General features: G+C 43.5%; 1 protein-coding gene across 1 annotated transcript in view; it reads left to right on the top strand.

Moving 5' to 3' along the window:
- The window catches only part of LOC126178215 (endothelial transcription factor GATA-2-like), a 626,632-nt gene that overhangs the window by 250,301 nt on the left and 351,921 nt on the right, over positions 1-24,410 (top strand). The window contains exon 3 of the mRNA XM_049924514.1: positions 14,109-14,254. Within this exon, the coding sequence (XP_049780471.1) occupies positions 14,109-14,254 (146 nt within the window). The remainder of the gene's footprint in view (positions 1-14,108; positions 14,255-24,410) is intronic.

The raw sequence follows: 24,410 nt of genomic DNA, 5'->3' as shown, positions 1-24,410 counted from the left end.
GCGTTCTTTTCGTAACCTTGTCAGATTCCACATGACCAATGAAATTTAATAGGCGTACACATTTATGGAATGCCACACCAGGCGTAAAATTTCCTGTTGCTCAGCGTTAGGAGCAATAAAAATTCTCACCTCTTGAAAGTAAACGACCTTCCACTTTGTACGGCATAACATCTCTATTTTTCCCCCTCCATAAATTACGCTGCAGTGTGGACTGCGCACTCGTTCCATCTACGAAAGGAGAAGTTGTAACTAAAGCTTGTCATTCGATTTTTAGGAAAGCCAATTAAAACTCTGTTCTTTTTTATTAGGACCCATAAGGTGCAAGGACACGGACATCGCGTGTATGTGTGGAGTCAAGTAGCGGAGTCCCTTTTAATTAAAAGGATTTTTTGAGTTATGGCTCACCGTCCCAAAAGGGGCACGATTTACTTGTCCTCTGCTACTTTATCTTCCCCCCCTCCCCCCCCCCGTTCCCCTCGCGTTCTTCTTAAACCCGTCCCGCGTGGAAGAGCCGGGAGAAGAGCGTTGTTTGAAGAAAGGGGGACGGCAGAAAGGTTGAGGTGAGGAAGTACGGGAGGGTAGGGGGAGTGACTCGGAAGTTTACGGTGTGCCGCGGGTGAAGTATGGTTCGCCTCCACGTAACATGATCACGTGCTCCCGTTCTGAGGCTGCACAGTCCGCGTAGCTGGGGGGAGGGATTTTTCATCCTCGTGCAATGTCAGCCTCCTAACAACGGGGAGACTTAGTGGCCGGCGCGGTTGCGTGCGTTGCCAACGGCCCGAGGGGAGGCAGCACGTCTCCAGAGCCGGCACAAGTACATGAAAAATCCACACGAGATAAATCTCGCGCGGCCTTCCAAAATATTGTGGCATGCTGACATTCTCCGGAGCCATTGACTAACAAAGAAACGGTTTTAACCACTGTCACAACACAGTGGACGACTAAAAGGAAATATTTACCTACCGTCTGCTTCATCCTTTTAATACTTTACTACCCTTGTTATCATTCAGCTGGGGAAAAAAATTACTTTTATGTTGTTCTAGATAGCAAAGTAGTGCCTATTTGACAAGTTAAGGACGAGTGAACTCAATTAGAAATGCTAAGTTGGTACAAGGCCGCAACTGCCTGACGGAAGTTAGATTGCATCACTGCTCGAGTTATTTTAGAACGACTGGTACGTTCAACTATTTCACTTTTCCTTAATACATTAACTTAAAGCTAAATAACAGATTTCGTCAGCACTGTCATTTATACACCAAAGTACGTTTCGAAGCACAATCTGATTTCCAGAATTTTGGCTAATTATTGTGGGATATTTCTTGCCGTGTCATTGCCACGAAGTAAAACGATGCTATACACCAAAAAAGTAACATTATTTCCGAATATCAGAAGATGGAGCTTCTTCTTCAAAAACCTCAGATTTAATTTCATGTATTTCGCTGATGTATCCATTTGACTTCTACCGTTTCTTGCAGTTTCCATTATTTTCCGTTTTCCTCGTTAACTTCTGTAAGAGGCGTCAATGACAATTACCGATCCATTTATATGATGTGTTATTTGGTACAAACGATAATGTTCACTGGTTACGAATATGACAATTTACTTTGCCGTTAACCAGCATTAGTAAACTTCGTGTTCGAAGTTTCTTATAATCGTCATGAAAAGAAGAAAAAAATAGAGCGCTCAGTTGAAAAATACAGAGATATGTCATGTACGCATGATTTTGGGAACCTGCAGTTTTGTCTACACAACAGACTGGTTACAGATCCAAAATTCGTCTCTGTCTGTTCAAATGGCTCTGAGCACTATGGGACTCAACATCTGTGGTCATCAGTGCCCTAGAACTTAGAACTACTTAAACCTAACTAACCTAAGGACATCACACACTTCCATGCCCGAGGTAGGATTCGAACCTGCGACCGTAGTGGTGACGCGGTTCCAGACTGAAGCGCCTAGAACCGCACGGCCACAACAGCCGGCTCTCAGTCTGTGATGATAGCGTTTGTCGCAGAGGCAGAATTCTTCGAGCCAATGGTATAACGACTAAATTTTTCAGTTAGCACAAAATAGGACTGCTTGCAGCCAAGGCTGACAGGTCTGACGGCCTGCCCACAGCACGAGTCTTAGAAGTGATGTATGGTAGTGGCAAAGTATATATAGGCGAAACGGGAGGAACTTCGAAGTAATGCGTTAAAGAGAACGAACATCACGTACGTTTAAAACTGAATCGAAATTGGCGGTAGCGGAGCACCAACAACAATGTCACCATTTTGCAGATTTTAAGAACACACGAGTGCGACCCAGAGGCTAGAAGGACTATCCCGCAAGCAGTTCAAGCATGAATGAGTGCAATTTCAAGAGAGATCACGTCTACAGCCATCGTTCTTCGTGGCTACTCGGTGCCAAGAAAATTAACTCTCAGCCACGGCGAGAGAGGACTGTAAAAACTGCCGGTAAGTAACCGTGGCGACACAACAAGCTCGTATTTTGCATTTCCTTCTCTTCCGACATCTGATTTCAAAATTTAGCGAGCGACAACGCCTCACCAATGGCAGCCTGAAGATTTTTACCCAGTAAATCCACTCACACCAAAAACAGCGGGAAAATAGCCATTACAACGACAATGTACAGCCATTCAGGGACACAATTGGAATTCTGAAGAAAATTCCAGAGGGGGGGCGGGGGGGGGGGGGGGGCGGTCGACTTGTTGAGCATTGAAGAAGGCTTTACAGGAATATGACACAGCCTGACGACTCAGAATATATCACCAATGGTTACTAAACACTTGCACCGTCTGTCTTAAAACACTTGCCGAATGTGTTGGTTACGTACCAGGTCAAAGATGTATACAAGTAAAAAAAGCACGAATGGTTGCAAGCTCCCTTTTAGTTCGTAGTAGAGTGAAACGTAAACGCCATAAAGTAACAACTGTCACACAGTCGATGGAAGGCAGCTTAATAGTCTTACCTCGCAAGAACCTACTTTGTAAATCGCAGGAACTGATTTTCAGATGCAGAATATTCTTAAGCTCCAGTAGAGACGATCGATATGACGTTATTAATCCAACAGCAAGCACAGGGGCACACAAAAAGTCATTCTAGTTGGATGTAAGAGAGCTCATGAAAGCCCTGACGAGATCAGGGTAAATAAAAAAATTAATAAATAAAAATTCTTGTCATGCTACATGCGAGAATGCTATCAATTGAGGCGTGGGAGTTGTCATACACGGGGCTAACGAAGGTATAGTCTAAATTAAGCATCAACACGAGCATAATTTTTAGTTATTGCATGTTTTATATTGATTGAATTCAAAGCTTAGGATTAAAAAAAAAGACAAAATAGTTTCCTTAAAAGACAGTTCTTTGTAGCGGTGCAGATGGGACGTCTTGTTACAGATATGTGGTTCATTCGAAATGATAACAAATACCTTGATCGAACTAGATCTTCGCTAAATTTGTAGTCGGCACTGTCTTCCCTTGACATAATATTCTGCAACAGCGGTTCAAAAACTATGTAGACATTTAGATAGAGGTTTATGGTGGTTTGGTTTCAGTAAATCACTAAAGCAAATCCCAAAATCACTATTTCCGACATATCATAGAGATTTAACAGCAGCTTTGACACTTAAAATTTATCGTTTATTTTGCCATCTCAGCCTCACTTTTTTTTTTTTTTTTTTTTTTTGTTCTAATTTCGATGAAAGATCATCCTCTTCAGGTCTGTGTAGTCACGTATTTGTATGTGTTTATTCCACATGGACACGACGAGCTACTTACGGAAGTACATAGATTTGAAGATGTTCAACTCTCATTGAAACTAGTCATACAGAAAAAGTGAAACCGAGTCAGAAAAAGAAATAATAAAAATTAAATGACGAGATTGTTCCCTGAAAAGGACACGGTTAGTTTCCCTCACTATCCTTCCCTACTCCAAGTGTGTGCCGTCTGTAATGACCTCGTCGTCGGCAGATGTTAAATCCTTCCTTCCACCTTCTTTTCCGGGAGCAAAACGGAAAAAACTACAATACTGCGTACAAAAAGAACCAACTGACTAATTTCGCCGAGTGACTATGCGGAATTAGATAATGATTTATAGGTTATGCTAACTGACACAGTTAACTCAAGTCTTCGTTTTCTACCTCTCTGCTGGCCCTCTAGTGACGTTTCTCGCTTGCCGCCCCCTCCCATCGTCCGTGACCACAACTTAGCTTCTCCGGTGACCAGCTCATCCCGAGCTGGTCTCTTCCTCATTAGCATAACCAGTAACTTAATTAAGGAATATGCATTCAAACGGCCGTCTAGTCGATCGCATCCTGATGTTATGATACAAATGCGCACAATGTTAACAAGCCCGGGCTCCGAGTGGCGCGCCACCGCACCGCCCGGCGCCAGTTGGGTACGCACCGCGCGGTGGATTGAGCGTCGCGTGTAGGGCTGTGAATGAGCCGGGAGTGCGGGTTTTTGTGGCGGCCTCGTGCGCGCGTTTGTCGCGTCACGACAAGTAAGTCCGCGGCAGGGCGGGGACGATGAGTCAGGCTCAAGGCGGCGCTTTTTGTGGCGATTGCTGGGTGTTTGTTCCATTTGAGATTCCGGCGGCGCCGCGTCTCAAGAATGCGGCCACTTGACCAGACCGGCCAGGAATTGTCTGTGACACGCCGGGGCGGCTGCCTCAGTGCGCAGAGGATGACGTCTCTGCGGGGAATTACCACTCAATTCGCTGCCGAGTGCCGACTTTTAACCACAACAACGGCGAGATGCTTTGTTTTCTTATACACCTTTCATTTCAATTTTTTTTTCTATTAATATTCTTGACGTACAAGAGACCACAATTGTGATCTTTACCCTAGGACGGCAATAAGACAGTCTATGACGTACAGATTAAAACACTTTGCCAAACCAGCACTCGAAGCTGGACCCTTGTCCTGTTAGCAAGCTTTACGTAAACACGTACTCGGCAGCACGTTGAAAGATCGATTGTAGAGACAAGTCCTAGGTTGCGGCTAGGCCAAATTTCTCTGCAGTATCCTCTGCTCAAGGAGTGCTGGTCCAGCAGTGTACGGAGGAGACAATCTGTGAAATGTGTTAAGTAAGATAGAAGCACTGCAGAATTGTAGATTTCAAGATAGATAGTTAGTCTTGCCAGAATGGCTCGGTGGGCAAGGTAACTGCACTCGAAAGCCAGCCGTATGAGTTCGACTAGCGGACCAACACATAGTTTTAATCTTTCAGCAAGTTAAGAGGAAAACGCGCACATTCCACAGCAGAGTTAGTCATTCTGAAAGATCGTTTAATTTAGTCTTCGCGTACTAGATAATGGTTTTTGACAAACACTATTATTATTATTATTATTTTATTATTATGTGCTTGACTTGGATCTTTTTCAGACGAACTAAATAATTCCTCAAAGCTTATTTACAATTTTTCCAGTTTACTTTAAATAAAGTCACGTTTTCAAATTAATTTTTTTCACTTCATCTCATTATGTCCCGATGCCAACGGAGTACTACTTTTGTTACTCCGAACCCAGAAAAACAGATATTCGTATATATAATCACTCCATCTTCAGTGGAGGATGCGGATAGGAGGGGCATGGGGTCAGCACACCGCTCTCCCTGTCGTTATGATGGTATTCTTGACCGAAGCCACTACTATTCGGTCGAGTAGCTCCTCAATTGGCATCACGAGGCTGAGTGCACCCCGAAAAATGGCAACAGCGCATGGCGGCCTGGATGGTCACCGATCCAAGTGCCGACCACGCCCGACAGCGCTTAACTTCGGTGATCTCACGGTAACCGGTGTAACCCCTGCGGCAAGGCCGTTGCCGATAATCACTAATCGAAAGGAAAGTAAAACAACGAAAAAGGCACAAAGTAACTATCCTAATGTCAGCAAGAGGTGGCTTAATTAACAAAGACTGTTGATGGTCTCACATGCGGATGAAATTTCGTACAAATTTTACCATTATAAAAATTGGCACCTATTTCACATTTTAACTTAATAATCTTCGTTTTCTGAATGTGAAACACAAGATTTCCCTTGTGCTTATGACTATAAATAGATGCTTTGTTGATCCATTGTGGATAACTATGGGGCAGCGGGCGGTCAGATATTTACCAAAAAAATCGCTAAACAGATGTATGTTTTCCGAAGGTGGTGTTTTATTTAGACGACCAGTTTCAGCATCTCATTAATGCCATTTTCAGGCCCATATGCACTCCACGTGCAGAGAATCATATACATCGATGCAAGCGTAACTGGAATCATCGATAACTGGATTCCGTGAATTTCTTGTGGAGAGTATACTTCGAAGACTTGACAACAACTGTTGTTGTCAAATCTTCCACGTACACACTCCACAGAAAATATCCTTCATGTTGTACAAAGCTAAAAGCCACCGTATTACAGAAAGGGTGTAATCTAGTGCACAGACTCGTTACTGGTACGGTTCGTCTCCTTGTCTCACAGCCTGAACTTTAATCTGTATGATCAGGTAGAGCAGTTGCATTAGCACGAGAACGATGAGCCACCCGCCGGCTTCGTATTTCTTGATGAACCCACTTCATGACACATACGTAATATAGGCTGTTCCAGTTATCTTGACGATCGCGAACAACTTTTATCCAGGAAAAAAGAAATGAAGCAAATGTTGTATAGGACTAAGGGTACCTCAACCAGCATGGTGCTCTCGTGTATCTTCAACTGAATACGAACCGGTGCGCATTTTCCTAGCGGTTACATTTGTTTATTGTCAACTACAGTAGGTGGACAGGTTACGTTGCCCCAGTTACAGTACAGTCAAAGTCAGTTTTACGTTACGTTTTTAGTAACGTAATGTTTACGTGCATGGTACATTGTAATACGGTGTATCTGTGCAGATCGTGAGGAGAGAAAGTAAAAAATATTGGACGCTGCTTAAAAAAGCTAGTCTTCATACCGAATATAATTACAATAAAGGCAGTTTTGATAGGTAACAAATGTTGTTTTCTACATTTATTTTCTTTTTCGATCAAAAATTGTTTCGGCATGTCGAGATCGCACTCCCTGTATGTCATGGAGGCTTCTGCGTGATATTATACAGTAATCGAGTCAGTCATGGATTACGTGCCGAACTGATTAAAATAACGTAACGAGATACTGTGGGGGACAAACATTAACCTGTCGACGGCAATTGCCACAGAAGCCAAATTACCACTGTCACAACACAAATAGTACAAAAGCCTTCTGGTGTTTCCTAGCAGACACGTATGACGCGACAGCACTTCGTTATTTTTTCCCGTGTGTAGATACGGAAGCTCTTTGTTTTGGGAAAACAACCGCCGAGTAATAGTGTAGAAAAACAGGGAGGAGGGGGGGGGGGGGCTGGAGAGTCGCTGACAAGAATCGCCACACACAGCTAACTACTGCTAGCAGTTAACGGCGGGTGCCCCGCGCAGATGCGCACACATGGCCGCTCGCGTGCACATATTTTTAATTCCACGTTATTAACTCGGAACTGCACTTTTTGTCACCGCAACGCTTTTCCCCGCTCGTCCTTCCCCCCCCCCCCCCACCGCTGTCCTGACATTTCGCGTCCTCCCTCTAGTGTTTTTTGTACTTCCCCCCATTCTTCTTCCCCTTCTCCATTCGCTCCGACGCCTCTCACATTTTGCTCACGCGCTTTGTCCTAGTGCGGCCCTGTATGCAAACCTGCATCATGTTTGTGTATGCTTTATCCTGTAGATGATTCATCTGTTTGGTTAATGCAGAGCTTTTAGCGTCAAATGGGCCAGTTCTTTAAGGCGTCTGAAACAGCCAACAGATAGCCCATTACGACACAGTTGAGGGACAATGGAGGAGAGACTTACCCGGGTCTTTATTTTGGCCCGCTTTCACTCTGGTACTAATAGTTTTAGTCAGTACCGTATCAGAATTTTGGAATCAACAAATATTTTACAAAAACACTGGCGCTACACCCCATTATTCTTAACCTATATCTTGGTCCTCAACAATAATTTTACAAATGGTTAGCACTCCACTACAGCGGTGACTCCATTTGTTGGACCGGAACCTATCCTAGCCATAACTAAGGTAATAGCCAAATCATAACTACGTAGCTTGATTAATAGGCAGCAGACAGAATGTTGGTTTAAGATCCAAAAACAGAAGTATGACAAGCTAATGATGCCAAAGCCATGTTTGAAGAGAAGTTCTGTTATTCTGAGCTCGAACAGGAAACAGATTAAAGTCATAGCACGAGTAATGACTAGCCATGGGCGCTATGAGAAACCCCACACACGTTGGACATAAAGAAACCCCTACATGTAGACTCTGTGGCTAGAGGGTCGAAACCTCACCACATACAATCTTGCAATGCGAAGCTTTGGAGGCCAAAGGACACTGAATATTGAGGTCGTTCATTAATGAAGAAATCGTGTCTTATAAAGAACTAGAAGGGGTCTTCTACTAGTCTCCAAGGGTACCGGCTGGAAGGAAAGAAGATAATGTTTAACGTCCAATCAACATCGAGGTCATTGGAGACAGACCACAGGCTCGGATGATGTCAAGGATGGGAAGGAAATCGTCCGTGCTGCTTCAAAAGAATCATTCTCGCATTTGCCTGCAGTGATTTAGAGAAATTACAGGAAACCTAAATCTGGACAGCCGGACGCGAGTTTGAAACGTCGTCTTCCCAAATGCCAACCCTGTGTGGTAATCACTGCGCCACCTCGCCGGGTGATTACCGGCTGGCTTTATTATAATCGCAGGCAGACATACTGCACAATAAACTCAGTTTTGGTGCGGACAAGGTTGGACTAAGACCACTGTTATTTTGTCTCTCTGCGCAAATCACTCACTCAGTCAGATTTAACGGTTAAAGCACTAGACTCATATTTGAAAGAAACATAGTTCAAATCCCAATCCATCCATTTGAAATAAGGTTTTCTATAATTGCTCTAAATCACGTCTGGCGACAGGTAGGATGGCTCCATTAACAAAGTTTCTGCTGACTTCTACATGTGTGCTTGTCCAGTTAAGGTAGCCGTCGTGAATGTATGGGGTTGGGAAAAACAACGTAGTAATAAAATCAAACCAGCGTCGTTGAACGACCGCTATAAAACAGCCAAAAACTCCAGTGGCAGACAGCACCTGTTACGCTTAAGAGCTCAGGCTGTTGATGAAGTTGGCTGAAAGTAGTGGTTTCAGTTAAACAGTCGAAGCTAGATAAACTTTAAATTCCTCTCCGTGGTTGGTTGCGTTAGATGCGACATTTTTGTCATATTTACTGGGCAAAGCTTAATAAATTTTGCTACTAAATCAACAACACTAAAAGTACCGTAATGCTATTAATTTGTTAAGATGACGAACTTTACTGCAGAAAGGGCACTGCAGTAAGATAACCGACATGCGACACTGTAAGATGGAATGTTGTTAATAATGATATCTGAAGGCCACAGGTAATGCACAAACGAAATGAAAGAACCAATATTGTAACGAGTACAGCAGCAGCGTAGTCAGACAAAACCGCACTGGTTGACACATCCAAACATGTCCGTTTGTCGGAGAAACTTCCGCAAGGTCCTCGCTGGTTGGTTGCAGCTGTATACCGTTGTTGTAAGTTCTCGTTAATACTGCGCATCCTTTGGGTAATGTTATGTTCAGTGTTAGAACTGATTAGTGTTTCAGTCGGTAAGTCTGCTATCGTCATGAGACAAATGTTACTGTTTCGTTATAATTTGGCGGACTGATTAGCTGATAAGGGCGAATGAATAGCTAGAAAGCCGTGTGTCAGGGATAATTTTTCTCCTCGACAAGCTACGTGTCTGTAAGATGAAGCTCGTTTGTTTGAGACGCCGATGTTATTATTTATAGGAATGAGATGATTTTTCTCCACATTTTGTAACAATTTCTCTCTCAATAGAGGAGAGAAAATGGCATAATTGCTGGAAATACTTGCCCTAACACACCTTGGTTCCCTCGTCAAGCCTTCACATGAGATTACGTGTACACGTGGTTGCGCCTTGGACGTATGCATCTTGCAACGCCGTTCCTTTTTGGTCGTGCCTGCACTTGCCCGGTGCAGATGCAAGCAGTAAAAGCGTCATTTGGAGAACATCTCTCTTCATTTGCTACACAACATTTCTGGAATTTATGTAATCTACCATTTTTATAGAGTCAGTTCTGTAAAACAGCGACTACCTGAACGCTGGTGAAGTTATATCATGAAGCCCGAAAACTTACTTCATTGTTTCGGTTGTGTTGGACTGCCACAAGCTCGTCTGAACAGGAAATTATCTAATTTAGAAATCAATCATGAGAGTTAAATATCACCAACAAAAAAACTGAAAGTGTTATGCAGTAACAGTATGTTAATAAACCACAACTGAACGCCCCTAATGTTCCTTCTATGACGATGAATCACACAAAAACTTAACATTTCGCTTGAAACTTTTGTCACCTTCTCCGTCAGGACTAACACCTTTGTTCTATTCATTGTTAATTAATTTAATGACATTAGTAGCAGGCCGTCGCAGATGGTCCGGAAGACCGCGAGATAACAGCGCGCACTGCTCTGAACTCAAAAATGGTTCAAATGGCTCTGAGCACTATGGGACTTAACTTCTGAGGTCATCAGTCCCCTAGAACTTAGTACTACTTAAACCTAACTAACCTAAGGACATCACACACATCCATGCCCGAGGCAGGATTCGAACCTGCGACCGTAGCCGTCACGCGGTTTGCTCTGAACTGAAATCTGTCAACACGTTCTCACGTTACCCAGTAGTTACTACGTTTTTGTCGAGTAATACGACGCTAATATCTTTTTTTTTTTTTCTTCAAGGACCGATTTGTCGCAAAATGGAGGCTACAGTGAGTTTTATTTGCAACATTTAGCTACGCCCTCCAACTACTTCTTTACATAGTCGCCACTCTGACTTAGGCATATGTCGTAACGCGGTACCAACATTACGGTACCCTCGTCATAGAGGGCAGCCGCCTGTGCGTTCAGCCAGTTCTCTACGCTGATGTGCAGCTCGTATGTGCGAAAATGCTGGTCTCCTAGTCAGATAAACAGATGATAATGAGAGGGATGCAATTCCGGGCTGTATGGTGGGTGATCAAACACTTCCCGCCGAAAGCGCTGTAGAAGCATCTTTGTTTCACTTGCTCTGTGGGGCCGAGGCATTGTAACGAATAAGGACTTCGACTGATGACAATATTCCTCTTCTCTTGTTATAAATTGTCCTTCGCAGACGTTGAAGAGCCACGCTGTATTACGCTGCAGTAATGGTCGTGCCACGTCCCCTGCATTTCACCAACAGAACTCCCTTCTTTGGTTTATTCGGGGAATGAGATTGCCCTTTGTTTCTTCATTTTCTAAATGAACCCATGTCTCGTCGCCTGCGACAGCTACGTTAAAAAACTCGTCTCCTTCATTGTGGTAGCGATGGAGAAACGCTAAGGCGGCGACCATTAGGTGTGTTTCGTGACCATAACACTGCATCTTGGGAACCTATCTCGCACAAAATTTGCGGTAATGAGGTCTTTCACTCACGATGTCATAGACAGCAGACCTTGAAATTTCGAGAAAGAAATGATTCAACACAGAAATTGAGAACCAACAATTTTCTCGAACCGCCTGATTCACAGAACAAGATCATCGGTTAACACACTCTTCCTTTCGTGACGGCCTGCATCATGAACATCTGTAAGTCCTGCTTCAAAGTTCCGGCTCAGTTGCTGCACCTTGCTGTCAGTCGTGAAAGCTTCGCCATACACATTACCCACTCGTCCATGAATTTCGGCTGCATTTGACCAGTCACCATAACGAAATTTAATGACAGAACGCAACTCAGCCTTGGCGCGGGACTACTTTGCTCTATGCATGTTTATGTGCTCACTACGCGCTCAGGGCTGACAATTGTAACATGACGCCATCGTTGTGCATACTTGAGACACTGCACCACACATCTACGTAAAACTTCATCGGATTTTCGCAACAAATCGAACCTTGAAAAAATAATAGCTCTCGTAGAAGCGAAGACTTGTTGTGGCTGTTTTCATTTATTTTTTATAAGAGCTGGTTTTTTATTCCTTACCTTGGTTGTGTCTGTGTTGTAATGTGAACCTGAACAATGCAAGTGATGTGCTTACGTAAACACTATTTCATGGAAAGAGTCGCTAGGTTCATCAGCAACTGTGTAATTGGTTTGCAATTATCTTTTACCAAGAATAATTGCAAACCTGTAACTGCAAATTAAATACGCTCTCCTTCGAAATTCTGTATTTTACAGTGCAATGAACAATGCTAAGATGCGTTACGTCACAGTACGTGTCTTGCAATTCCAATACACGAAACTAACGGATTAAGAATTCTGCTTAAAATTACAAGCTGAACTTTGAAAGAACTACTTCCCAAAATGCTTCCATTAAAATGCCCTGTAAATTTACGCAAACAAAGTGACTAAATAAAATTCCAAACATTAAATGATATCCATCTGAATGTATCAGTGCGCTGTAGGAGTAAGAATGTCTGCATAAGAAATGCAATCTGAAACGAACTTCACCTAAACTGACTCTGAAGATAATTTTGAAAAGCAACGTTTGACTGTGAATGATCTCACTCTGTCTCAACTATGACGTTAAATTGGCCCTAACAAATATTGATGACTTATCTTGTGGCAATGAAAATTCGGTACTGCTCGGAAGTGTGAAATATTGAAATACAGCTCCGCAGCTAAAGAGAAACCTTCCCGACTGCAACGTAAGGAGGAGCAGCTGCACCATGCACGCTTGACTTTGAATGACCTCGTTCCGCTCAGTGCAATGTGGCAAACAAAATTCTCGCGAGGAGACGGTGATAGAAACTGAATTTGCTGAAAGATATAGAAGAGACTAGGATTCAAAAATTATATTGCGAACTATAGAACTCATTCATTAATTATTCTAAGAATCTTTACAAAATTCATTTCCATTTTAAAATAATTATTCTGCCATACAATACATTAGTGAAGGGGTAGGCTTGAGGTGAAAGTACAGGGTGGAGCAAATAAAAGTGGCCCGGTGAACAGAGTTCCAGGGTACAAAGAAACAAATCAGAGCACTGAAAATACAGTACTTACCGGACTATAGGAGATGTTGAAAATAACCATAAATCATGTCTTCGCAGTTTTGGGCCCTGGTCAGCAAGTTGCTGAAGGCGGATCGAAGCTGTTCTTGAAGACTATGAGGGCTGTTGCGATACACCTTAGACTTGAGGGCTCTTCACACAAGGTAATCGTTCACTCAGATCAGATGATGTTGGTGGCCAACTAGGATCTGGACCAGACTCACCTCTGCCGGTCAGCTGTACGGGCAGTTGCTCCATCCTGTTGGAAGTAACTGCAGGTCTTTTCCTCCACCGTAATGCTGCTACAAATTCATGCCCAGTCGTATCCACTCGTCCGGGCCATTTTTATTTGCGTCACCCTATATAGCTCTGAGTGCAGGTCATGAAAGCAGATAATTTTGCTTAACCTCGTCTCGATAGTCAAACTAACCGAACCGAACCAATAAAGCAAAGCATGCTAAATGTTTGCCAACTTAAAACTCCTGATAAATTACGCACGAGCAACAAATGCGACTACAATATTATCTGAATAATTCCACACTTTTCAAACCAATCTTTACGAAATCGTGTTTCCAAAAGGCAACATCCTCTGCATTTGCATCTCTGCATCCTGCAAGTTATTTCCAGACCGCTCAGCAGCGTGACCAGCATCCGACTCCGTCCCTTACTTCTCACTCAGTGCTACAATGGCGACGACAATATTACTTACAACCAAAGATAGCATTGCTTGTAGTCAGAACCTCTGCGGTGTAACATAATGTCTACTGAAGACTACTATTTGAAAAATATCAAGTGTACAAATCTGATGTATGACACATTCAACAGAAACAAAACTCACATCACTTTCATCGAACACCAAAAAAAAGCTACAAACCTTACACTGTAACCAGAGTGGCATTGTTGTATTGAGTGCACACTGTTGTCTGTTGTCTGTTGACTCATATTGAGAAGAGGTGCTGCAGTGCCTGCATATTCTCTGTTGTGTCACGTTTGGAATGAAGCTGTTTGCTCTTTGTTTGCAGAGGGCCGCGAGTGCGTCAACTGCGGAGCGACGTCGACCCCGTTGTGGCGGCGCGACGGCACGGGCCACTACCTGTGCAACGCCTGCGGCCTCTACTACAAGATGAACGGCCAGAACCGACCGCTCATTAAGCCCAAGAGGAGACTGGTGAGTACCATAGTACATAGCCGGCCCTCGCTTCCTCCAGCGCAGCTGTCTCCGCACCTACCCGTGGTCCCGCCACAACCGCAGCAGCTGACAACTAAGCACGCAGGTCAAAAATTACTCAGCCCCAGACGATGTCACTCCAATACCGTGTAACACCACTTCTTCCTTGATAATTCCCAAAATTGGGTGAGGGAATTCTGTAAGCTGCCCACGCTATCGTCTCTAATCGATTGCGTCATGTACCGCCCATCTTTGGAGTTGTTTGGCCCACCGAAGACTCGCTGTTTTAGGTACTGCAAATGTCCATGGCAGGTAGTTCCCTTTGCAGTGTTCGCTCGAAAACTGGTTGGAATGGACCTGCATTTGATGACGGCAGCAATTCTTGTTGGGATTAAGCTCGATTGTCGTTGACAACGCCTGACGCTAGTGTCGATCTCAGTAGATGAGGATCCTTAACGACTACTGTTCTTACACCATGTTATATGGTTGGAAGTGGTACATCTTTCTTTTCAGACACATTGGGCAGACCACGTTGGTACACCAACGAATCGGGCAACTTAAATGATTCAAGGTGTGCTAATGGGTACGTCCAAACACGATAAACCCTTTCTGCCATTGGGTCGCATACCCACTTCGAACAACGTTTCTGCGTTCTTTCCGTACCATCGAGAGGTATATACACTCTGCACTAGTGGAGAGGGTTACATCAGCGCCTGGTACCAGCTCTAGGCCAGCGCTCCAAAGCGACCAGTAAGTTCTTTCAAGGGCTAATGTTCTATCGGGAAAACCTATCGTTTTTAATCAGAGCGCGTCAAAAAGGTTTCAGTTTGGAAGTGATGAAGACTTGTCTGATATCGCGTCGTTTTTTACGTTCTGCGACCTAGAGTTCTTTATATAGCAAAATTCTTCTAGACAATTGATCACCATAAACTGGAAAACTGGATCAGTATTTCAGCAGCTGTTAAAAGACGCTTTTATCAAGGTATGTCATAAACTAGTCGGTGCCGAAAGAGCTCTGTAGTAAGGCTGTTCGCAAACCGGATTTTTGTTTCAGTTAGACTGCCACAAATACACAGCAGTTCTTTACTAGATATCGTACTATTGGAGACTTTTCGCCCTTGCTTCCCTCTAACTTTTCACCACACGTACGGTTTACAGTTTAACTTATTTTCCCCAGATCTTACCATATTTTGATAAGGACAATGTAAAGCAACGTGAATCTCGCTGCTAACCGTAAGCTTCCAATGTCTTTGCTACCAGCAGGAACCACTATACGAACAGCCAGCCCTTGCAAAAATACCTTATTAGGCTCTGCCGTAAACACTGCATTTCTAAGCAAGCAACTCCAACTGGGCCACCACTCGACACTTTGGTAGCAGAACTAGACCAGGAAGGCGTATTCCTCCAGTTCTGTTCATGTCAGCAAATACTCTAATAAAAATTACCCTCAAGATACGACCCGAGCTCAGCTCTTCCCCACTTCTGCATCTAATCGCATAACGAGTTTTGTAATTCTCTTGTCAGGCAGTGATGGTGTAGGGAGAAATGTCATTGTATTAAAGCCCAAATGATACTGACAAAGTAGTTCTAACATACCATGGTGAAGGCAAACTGATATTGTGGCTGAAACGTATATACAACATGTCGCAGTCAAACACCCAGTCACTTTTATTGGAAATTGTCTGTAGCCGAGACAGATGCCTAAAGTGTCACATATATATCATGCTGAACCCATATTCTAACATTTGCTTTGTATTTGTCATAGCACTCACTGATGAACTAAAATACTAATCACGTACTTATGACATCATATGACCTTCAAGATTAACAGGTCACCAGATGCTCTGTATTCATAACACAATTTATACTGCTTTCTCGACGGAATGATACCTAACACGTTTGGCCAAGAGATGGCGTGAATTAGGTGTTAAACACAGGAGCGCAACAAACGGCATATTTGTTGATTCTCTTCAATTTAAGTTTTTAACGACTTGATAAACCACACTGCTGTAGTGCCAGAAAAAGGTCACCACCATGTTTTCTGAGGAGTGAACAAGCAGGACGTCCACAGGTTTTGAGGAATCACTTGCTTTGCAAACCATGCTTAAGCCCATACTACACTGTTCTTTGACAAATATCTTATAAAATCTGGGACGACGATATAAATTTACAAAAGGTATGATAAAATTACTTCCGTAAAGAGGCAAAGATTTCATGAAACGTCGTTTATAAATGATATTTGGCAAAGATCTTTATACAGTGTAATAAGGGCTTTAAAGGTTGCGATGGCGAGATCTGATTTTGTCACCAGTAACAATGGATCAGAGTAATGCCTCTGTTTACTCCAACACAAGCACCTGAAGTTCAAGACAAACCTCCAGTCTGCATCAAAAGACGGTAACTGGCAGTCACACCAAAGCATTCACGAGTTATCTAATTTTTGAATGGAAGAAACAGAGGGGTGTAAAAGTTACAGTTCGATACAAAGACCGGAAAACGAAACTTTGATTGCTGAGCACAAGAGAAGACGACACAATCGTTGTATTTCGAGTATAGTGGATTTTATAAATTACATTCTAATTTATTTAGAAGACACACAGAATAACATCATTCGTGAGTCCCACACACACCCTCAAGAAAGAACTAGAAACGGTGATTTCCGATTTCCGTGGCAATCACACTAATTGGACAACACAGATCTCAGGAACATAAAGTATCATGCTGGTTTAAAAAGTGTGATATAGTAGCTTTTGATATCTCATGATTAAATGGTATAATGTGAGGAACTGCAGAAATTATGATACTACTTCGCGTGCGAAAAAGCTCCTTTTGAGGACTTAGCACCGCGGTTGTACCACCACATAGGACACAGGCTGGGGCAGCTCCGTCATAGCTGGCTTGTACGACCAGCCTCGCATTGCTTATTTGTTATTCATTCACACAGGTCGCACTGTCCTGCTTTTTTTCCTCGGCGCTGATTTGCTTACTAATCTGTTTTCCCTGCGCACTAATTACGCCGCGAACGATTTGCAATCAATAAGCGTGACCTCGCTCTCCTTCGACTAGAGAACAATGAGCGTTGTCGACTAGAACATACGAGCGGCTAATATTTCGCTGACGGAGAATGCTTAATGGGCAGTGGGCGCTGTGTGTACGAGCTTCAATCAGGAACGAGACTCACATTAGTAAACACCTGGTTCGGTGCAAGCATTTGAAATACGCCTGGACAGCAGCAGCCCAGGATTCCGCGAGTAAAGGTATGAGATTAGTGATTACGAAAGGTACTAATGTATTCAACATGAATATCGTTACGATAAAAACTGACTGCGAAGGTCTGATCCTTGCTTGTACATTCGTAAAAGAAAAATTCTTCACTAATGGCTTGTTTTTCTATAATGGCATACAGAAACTCTACTTCAACGAAAGTTTCAAGAAAATTATTCTCTTTATATTTTGAATTTACAACAAGTTCTGGTCTATGAATCGCTAATGTTTACGTTTCATGCAATTTTGTAACCCTCAAAAATGAAATTTCTCTACATGTGATAACAAATTACACGGAAGATTAATGTTTCAAACTCGTTTAAATTGAGGCAACCCTATCACACTGAAGAGCCATTTATCCTTCCTTCCGTGACAGACTCCACCAAGTTTGGTACTCGGTCGGCAATATGGTTTCTCGTTTCGTCATCACCATTGTCGTCGGGATAGTCATATTTGCATAACTCACCATCTATTGTTACAAAAATTGTCGATTTTCCTTTGATCAAAGTGGAAATAGCAATGTCCTTAAGGATCTTTGACTTTTCTTGATGTTATGTTTGTTCAGGGTACTCGCATTTCTGGTCACATCCATTAATATCAGCCAGACTGTAGGCTTTCACAGTAACTGTGTATTTACTTGCAGTTATTTACTACGCGTGACAGTTTTAAGTTGTTTTACAGCGTGTATGATTCTATAGCTTAACCCACGAAATCCATATGTGGATCAGTATAATCGCTCTAACTGCTCCCTGAAAAATACTACGTGTTCGGAACGATTTATGGCCACCAGTATTGCTTCAAGGTTTCCTATTTCTTCTCTCGAACGACGTTATTAAGTTTTCGGGGAGTGCCTCATCTCTTTCCTGTTACATCTGCCTATATTTCTCAGAGCATATAATTTCGTTTTCCTAACATTACAGTCCTCTCTCTTTTCTTTCAACCATGAGTATTCAACTTTTACCTTGGACTAACTTTCGCAATCTACCATCCGCACCCATTAAGGTGTATGTTTTGCAGCTGCTTCCAGGAAAGCTGTATGCAGTTCTCAGTACTGAACTGTTCCAAAACCAAAATTTCGTCCCTAATCAACGTCTCGTTTTACTTCGTATTACCAGTCGCCTACTCTGTACTTGATCAGGCGTTTCTTGCTTAGATTTTTATTATTGCTACACGTTTCGAGCTGAAAATTCGCATAACAGGCAAATATCGCAACACAAAAGTTTGTCCTGTTAGTAATAAAGCAGTAATTGTATGATGATGTTTTATTTTTGAGACAGGCAGGATTAATAAAAATCTAAGCAAGAAAACAACCAATTGTGACATTAGGGGTTTTTGTAAATCACATTTATTGATTCACCGTTACGGCCGAAATAGGGCACCATGCTTGTAATTCACTCTACTCAATAGACAACTCCGAAGGAATCGAAGACAAATAATATTTTATATCAGTTGACCACATGTACAAATATATGGGCTACTAGGGTTCAACAGATCAATGTATTAATTCATCTTGAAAATAACGTTTCTCGGTGGTTTAATAAATCGTATTCCGGCGAACGACAGAAAACAAAATTTTGAGGTGCTGACAAGAAAATCTCTTAATTCAAATACAAGAATAGATCACACTTTACAAAATAGATATTTCAAAACTAAGAAGAAGGAAAGCGAAATGTTATACAGAAAACTGGTTTGTTTTCCTAGCTAGCTATCCTTTTTCTTTACGTATTTTACTCAGAAGCTCTTTAAAAAGTTCCCTAAAAGTTCCCTTTTTTGTTTTAATGTTGCTGACCTTTCGATCGGCAGTCGCGATGTTGTATTACTAATATTTTTCCATTCTTTTCGCATGAATTAATAATAAAGCATCTTCAACAGAAATTTGTGTTGGTCTTACTGTTTACTTTTACTCGAACTTTCTTCGTTATTAGCAGTCGTCGACAGTTACACAAAATGAGTACATTTTCTCAAAACGTCTTTGTTCTTAACCTGTATGCTGATAGATGTCTAATGTTTATGTTGAAATCATATTCGTAGCATAATAACGAGGTGAAAAGTAGTGTATACTGTTTATGGCGTGTGGCAACGAATGTCCGTAGATTTTAAAGTTCAACTGTAGTTACCTGGGCAGTAAACCAAGCACTCACATAGTGCAAGCCACAGGAAACGATTTTATAAACTTTGAACGACATTTTTGGTTTAGAAATTGAGGAATAACTTGAATGGCAAAATGTGAATGGTGTTCATTCAGTTGCATACAGATGCACGCTCAAAACCGTCAGTATGGAACCCCCTTTTATGCGTGTGGCTTCCGACATTTGCAATGTATGACACCCATCTACGTATTCTGCGGCGAGGACGGCACAGCTCTCTCTCCATCGAATGGGAGCCCGCGAAATGAAGCCGTCGCTCCGGCTGACGTCAGTGGCAGACCGGCCGCGGGCTAAAACGGGTTTTTGGCACAAAAGATGCGAGCGGTCGCCATGTTGGCGCGCTGTGCCCGCAGCGCGTGCGCGGACGGCTGGCGGCAGTTTGGCGCTGCCCGCAGCCCCCGGGGCAGAGTTGCGTCTTTTTGTCGCGCGATTGTTATCGCCGCCGCGAGTGGAGCGGCAATAATAACAAAAGCCGAGCGCCGCGCTCTGCAGTGGCAGCGGGAGCGCGGATGCGCGGCGCGGAGAGGGGCGCGGCGGGACTTCCCCGGAGCACGGTATCTGCGCGTTCCATCTTCAAAAGTAGGTTTTAAAAAATTCAACTCAGGGAGCAGATGGGGACCATGGGCGGTTCCGAGGGGGGGAAAGGGTCGCCCCAGGGGGAGTGTGTGTGTGAGAGAGAGAGAGAGAGAGAGAGAGAGAGAGAGATATTCTGCTATTGTCAGGGAGAAGGACTCCTCCCTTTTGGTACGTGTTCTTTCTCCGCCTTTATTTTTTAAGGGAAAAAGAGTGAATGAATGAGAGAGAAGTGGGTAGAGGAGAGATGGAGAGGGGGCAGCGCCCCTGGTGTGGCCGTGCTGTGTACGGGTCATTGTGTGCGGGCACAGGACCCTGTTGGTCCCCCCCTAACCAGCCCCACGGACATGCAACTTCCTTTTCACTCGCTATGCAGAGGGGAAAAGGCTACAGTAACTTAAAGCTTTTCAAATTGTGTATAGCAATGAGGGAGATAAGAAGTGGATGGTACTGCACCCCCCCCCTCACCCTCTCTCTCTCTCTCTCTCTCTCTCTCTCTCTCTCTCTCTCTCTCCCTCCCTCCCACCCTCCCACTTCCCTCTATCCCACCTACCTCACCTTCCGAACTCTACCACTCGGGCCCCCCACCAGTCATCCTACCGTCTCTGTCTGACCTGAAAAGAATAGAAGGACGAAAATGCCCTTTTGATAGTACACAATGCATAATAGCTTAGGGAATGAATATGTTAGGGGCGTGCTGTGGTTTTATTTCTGTGAAGCCGTGTTTGTACGTGTGTAAGCATGTAACGACGTCGACGTGTGTGTGTGTGTGTGTGTGTGTGTGTGTGTGTGTGTGTGTGTGTGTGCGTGCCGTTCAACCGGACACGCCCGCCCGGCACCGTTCTTCGTTCCACCAATCGCGACCAAAGGGATTGTTGTTGGTGTGCGGTGCTGAATGGTGGCCCCGTCTCTCTTCCCTCCTCTGCTCCCCCTCCCCACCCCCCCCCCAACTCACCGGTGACGAGTCCCATGGGGTGCACATGGAGCTGGCAGGGGTCCATTATGGCAGCCGGCCGACTGGTGGGTAATTAGCCTAATGCCGCGCCGGGCCGTGATGAGATGAGATGGCGCGACTAGACGCTCTGAATGGCGCGGGCCCGCGTGACTGCTACAAACGCCGCCCGTCACTCCACAGGCGTCCGGGGCGACGCGAGGTGAAGTAGCGGCGCGCCGTGCAGCTGTCACCAGTGCATGCTTGCGCACTGGCGCCAGTGCCTACCCTCACCACATCCGTAATCCTCTTTCTTTCGGTCGGTTCTGAAGGAGCAGTATTCAAATCCCCGTCCAGATACTCCATTTAATGATCTTTCGGGATTTCAGCCAGATGACTCGACAATCTTGACACGATATTTCACCTGACAACCATTCAGTCATTTTCCAGTAAGATTCACACTGATAACTGTTGTTGCAAGTTGAAATCCTTTCTACAAAAATTGGCACGGTGGCGCATGTGCCTAGGCTACCGCTTCACGACCTGCCTCTATCAAGTTCAGCGCCGGCCGTCATATATCGAAATGTAGTAATTCTGCACGCACTTCACCCAGCGGCGGGCCCACGGAATTAAAATTCGTAGATCAAATTAATAAAACTAATTGTTCGTTGACTGGTCATTAGGCATGGAGTTTTGTCTGTCTGAAGATACAATGCGACTCCGAAAACCAAGTTAAATATCATTATGGCAGGCCAGATAACCTTTATTGAATGCTCTACTGCACTTGCAAGTGACAGAAATACGTGACACTACTTTTCAAGGAGCGAAAGGCTATTTACAATTTGTACAGAAAGCAGATGGCAGTTATAAGAGTCAAGGTATGAGAGGGAAGCAGTTGTTGGGAAGGGAGTGAGACAGGGTTGTAGCCTATCCCCGATGTTATTCAATCTGTATATTAGGCAAGCAATAAAGGAAACCAAAGAAAAGTTCGCAGTAGGTATTAAAATCCATGGAGAAGAAATAAAAACTTTGAGGTTCACTGGTGACATTGTAATTCTGTCAGAGACAACGAAGGACTTGGAAGAGCAGTTGAACGGAATGGACAGTGTCTTGAAAGGAGGGTATAAGATGAACATAAAAAAAAGCAAAATGAGGATAATGGAATGTAGTCGAATTAAGCCGGGTGATGCTCAGGGAATTAGATTAGGAAATGAGACTCTTAAAGTAGTAAAGGAGTTTTGCTATTTGGGGAGCAAAATAACTGATGATGATCGAAGTAGAGAGGATATAAAATGTAGACTGGCAATGGTAAGGAAAGCGTTTCTGAAGAAGAAAAATTTGTTAACATCGAGTATAGATTTAAATATCAGGAAGTAGTTTCTTAAAGTATTTGTATGGAGTGTGGCCATGTATGGAAGTGAAACGTGGACGATAAATAGTTTGGACAAGAAGAGAATAGAAGCTTTCGAAATGTGGTGTTACAAAAGAATGCTGAAGATTAGATGGGTAGATCACATAAGTAATGACGAGGTATTGAACAGAATTGGGGAGAAGAGGAGCTTGTGGCACAACTTGACTAGAAGAAGCGATCGGTTTGTGGGACATGTTCTGAGGCATCAAGGGATCATCAATTTAGTATTGGAGGGCAGCGTGGAGGTTAAAAATCGTAGAGGGAGACCAAGAGATGAATACACTAAGCAGATTCAGAAGGATGTAGGCTGCAGTAGGTACTGGGAGATGATGAAGCTTGCATAGGATAGAGTAGTATGGAGCGCTGCATCAAACCAGTCTCTGGACTGAATACCACAACAACAACAACAACAACAACACCACACCAACTTTTCAACATAGTAACTGTAAAGAACGGGTGGAACGTTCTGCCGAGCATTCAGTTCCTCGCCGATAGAAATCCACTCCCTTGTTACGGAGCCGTCCGAGAACATCCGTGTGAAACCCATCGTCGTAAAATTTGCGATTGCTGCGAATCAGTTCCTCGATTACCTGAACACCGTCGTCTGTGGCCGATAGCTCTCCTTCCAGACCAGCATCACCCCCGTCTGCACAGTACACATCAAAATGTTGGCCTCGTTTCACAGCGACTGGACGCGACACCACGTTTGTTGCGAATAAAACACAGTGTACAGTACCCAGCCGCGGTTGACCTGCCGCGCTGCGAGAGACGAATGTGCCGATCATGTTCCACACCCCTTTCCTGTATTGTGCATGTGGTCTGGCCAATGTCACCTTTGCCATATTGACATGGCATTTTGTACATTACAGTCGCTACAAACTCAGATCATCCTTTACAGAACCGAGGAGGCCACGGATGTTTCTAGGTTACCAGAAGATGGTTTCCTTAAGGATTCTGCCTAATTTAGACGAAATCTTGCCAAGATATGGACGGAATTCCACAGACGCTGAAACATCCGCTTGGAAAAATTTATAAATGACAGTGCTGGAAAACCTCTACGTTGTTTGATTTTCAAACAGCTGAGCAAAACTGAACGTACTCAGACATTTCTCTCTTTACTTATTCTGATCAACACTAAACTGACACACAATATTTTTTTTTTTTTAGCGCAACGCAGTCTGACTTTCGATAATCCCTACAAAAGAATAGCCCTGACTAACAATAACCTATACCTTTCATGAATCACTTACCTCACAAAAATCTTCGTTACTTGAACTACTGCAATGCAGCGAGCGCCAATACTGCCAGCTAAATAAAAGAATGTAACTACTGAAGGCACTAATTACTGATAGGCATGGTTAGCAAAGGAAAGATTTTGATATAGAACAAACAATGTATTTACCTTAATAATGTTCAAAAGTCATCATATATATATATATATATATATATATATATATATATATATATACGTTCATGATATAGCGTATTACAAATTTACTCTTTCTAATAGAAACACGTCCAGATGGTCCGCTCTCAAAATTCTGCCATCTCTCTCTTCCCACATCCACCACTGCTGGCGGCTCACATCCAACTGCGCAACAACGCTACGCGCTGTACACATCCAACTGCCCACAATAGCAAATATTCCAACAATGCAAACCAGCCACAGACTTCACACAGCACAGTCAGTGATTTTCATATAGAGCGCTACGTGGCGTTACCAACATAAAAACCTAAACAGCCTACTTACAATGGTTGTTTGCCGTCCATAAAGAGAGTGATGTGATTCAACAATGTATGTATAAATCAGCCTCTCTCTCTCCCTCTCCT

This window comes from Schistocerca cancellata, chromosome 1 (genome assembly GCF_023864275.1).
Source record: "Schistocerca cancellata isolate TAMUIC-IGC-003103 chromosome 1, iqSchCanc2.1, whole genome shotgun sequence".
NCBI classification, from domain to species: Eukaryota; Metazoa; Arthropoda; class Insecta; order Orthoptera; family Acrididae; genus Schistocerca; species Schistocerca cancellata.
Note: the sequence above shows the minus strand (reverse complement) of the source record. Positions and strands in the feature narration are given on the sequence as shown.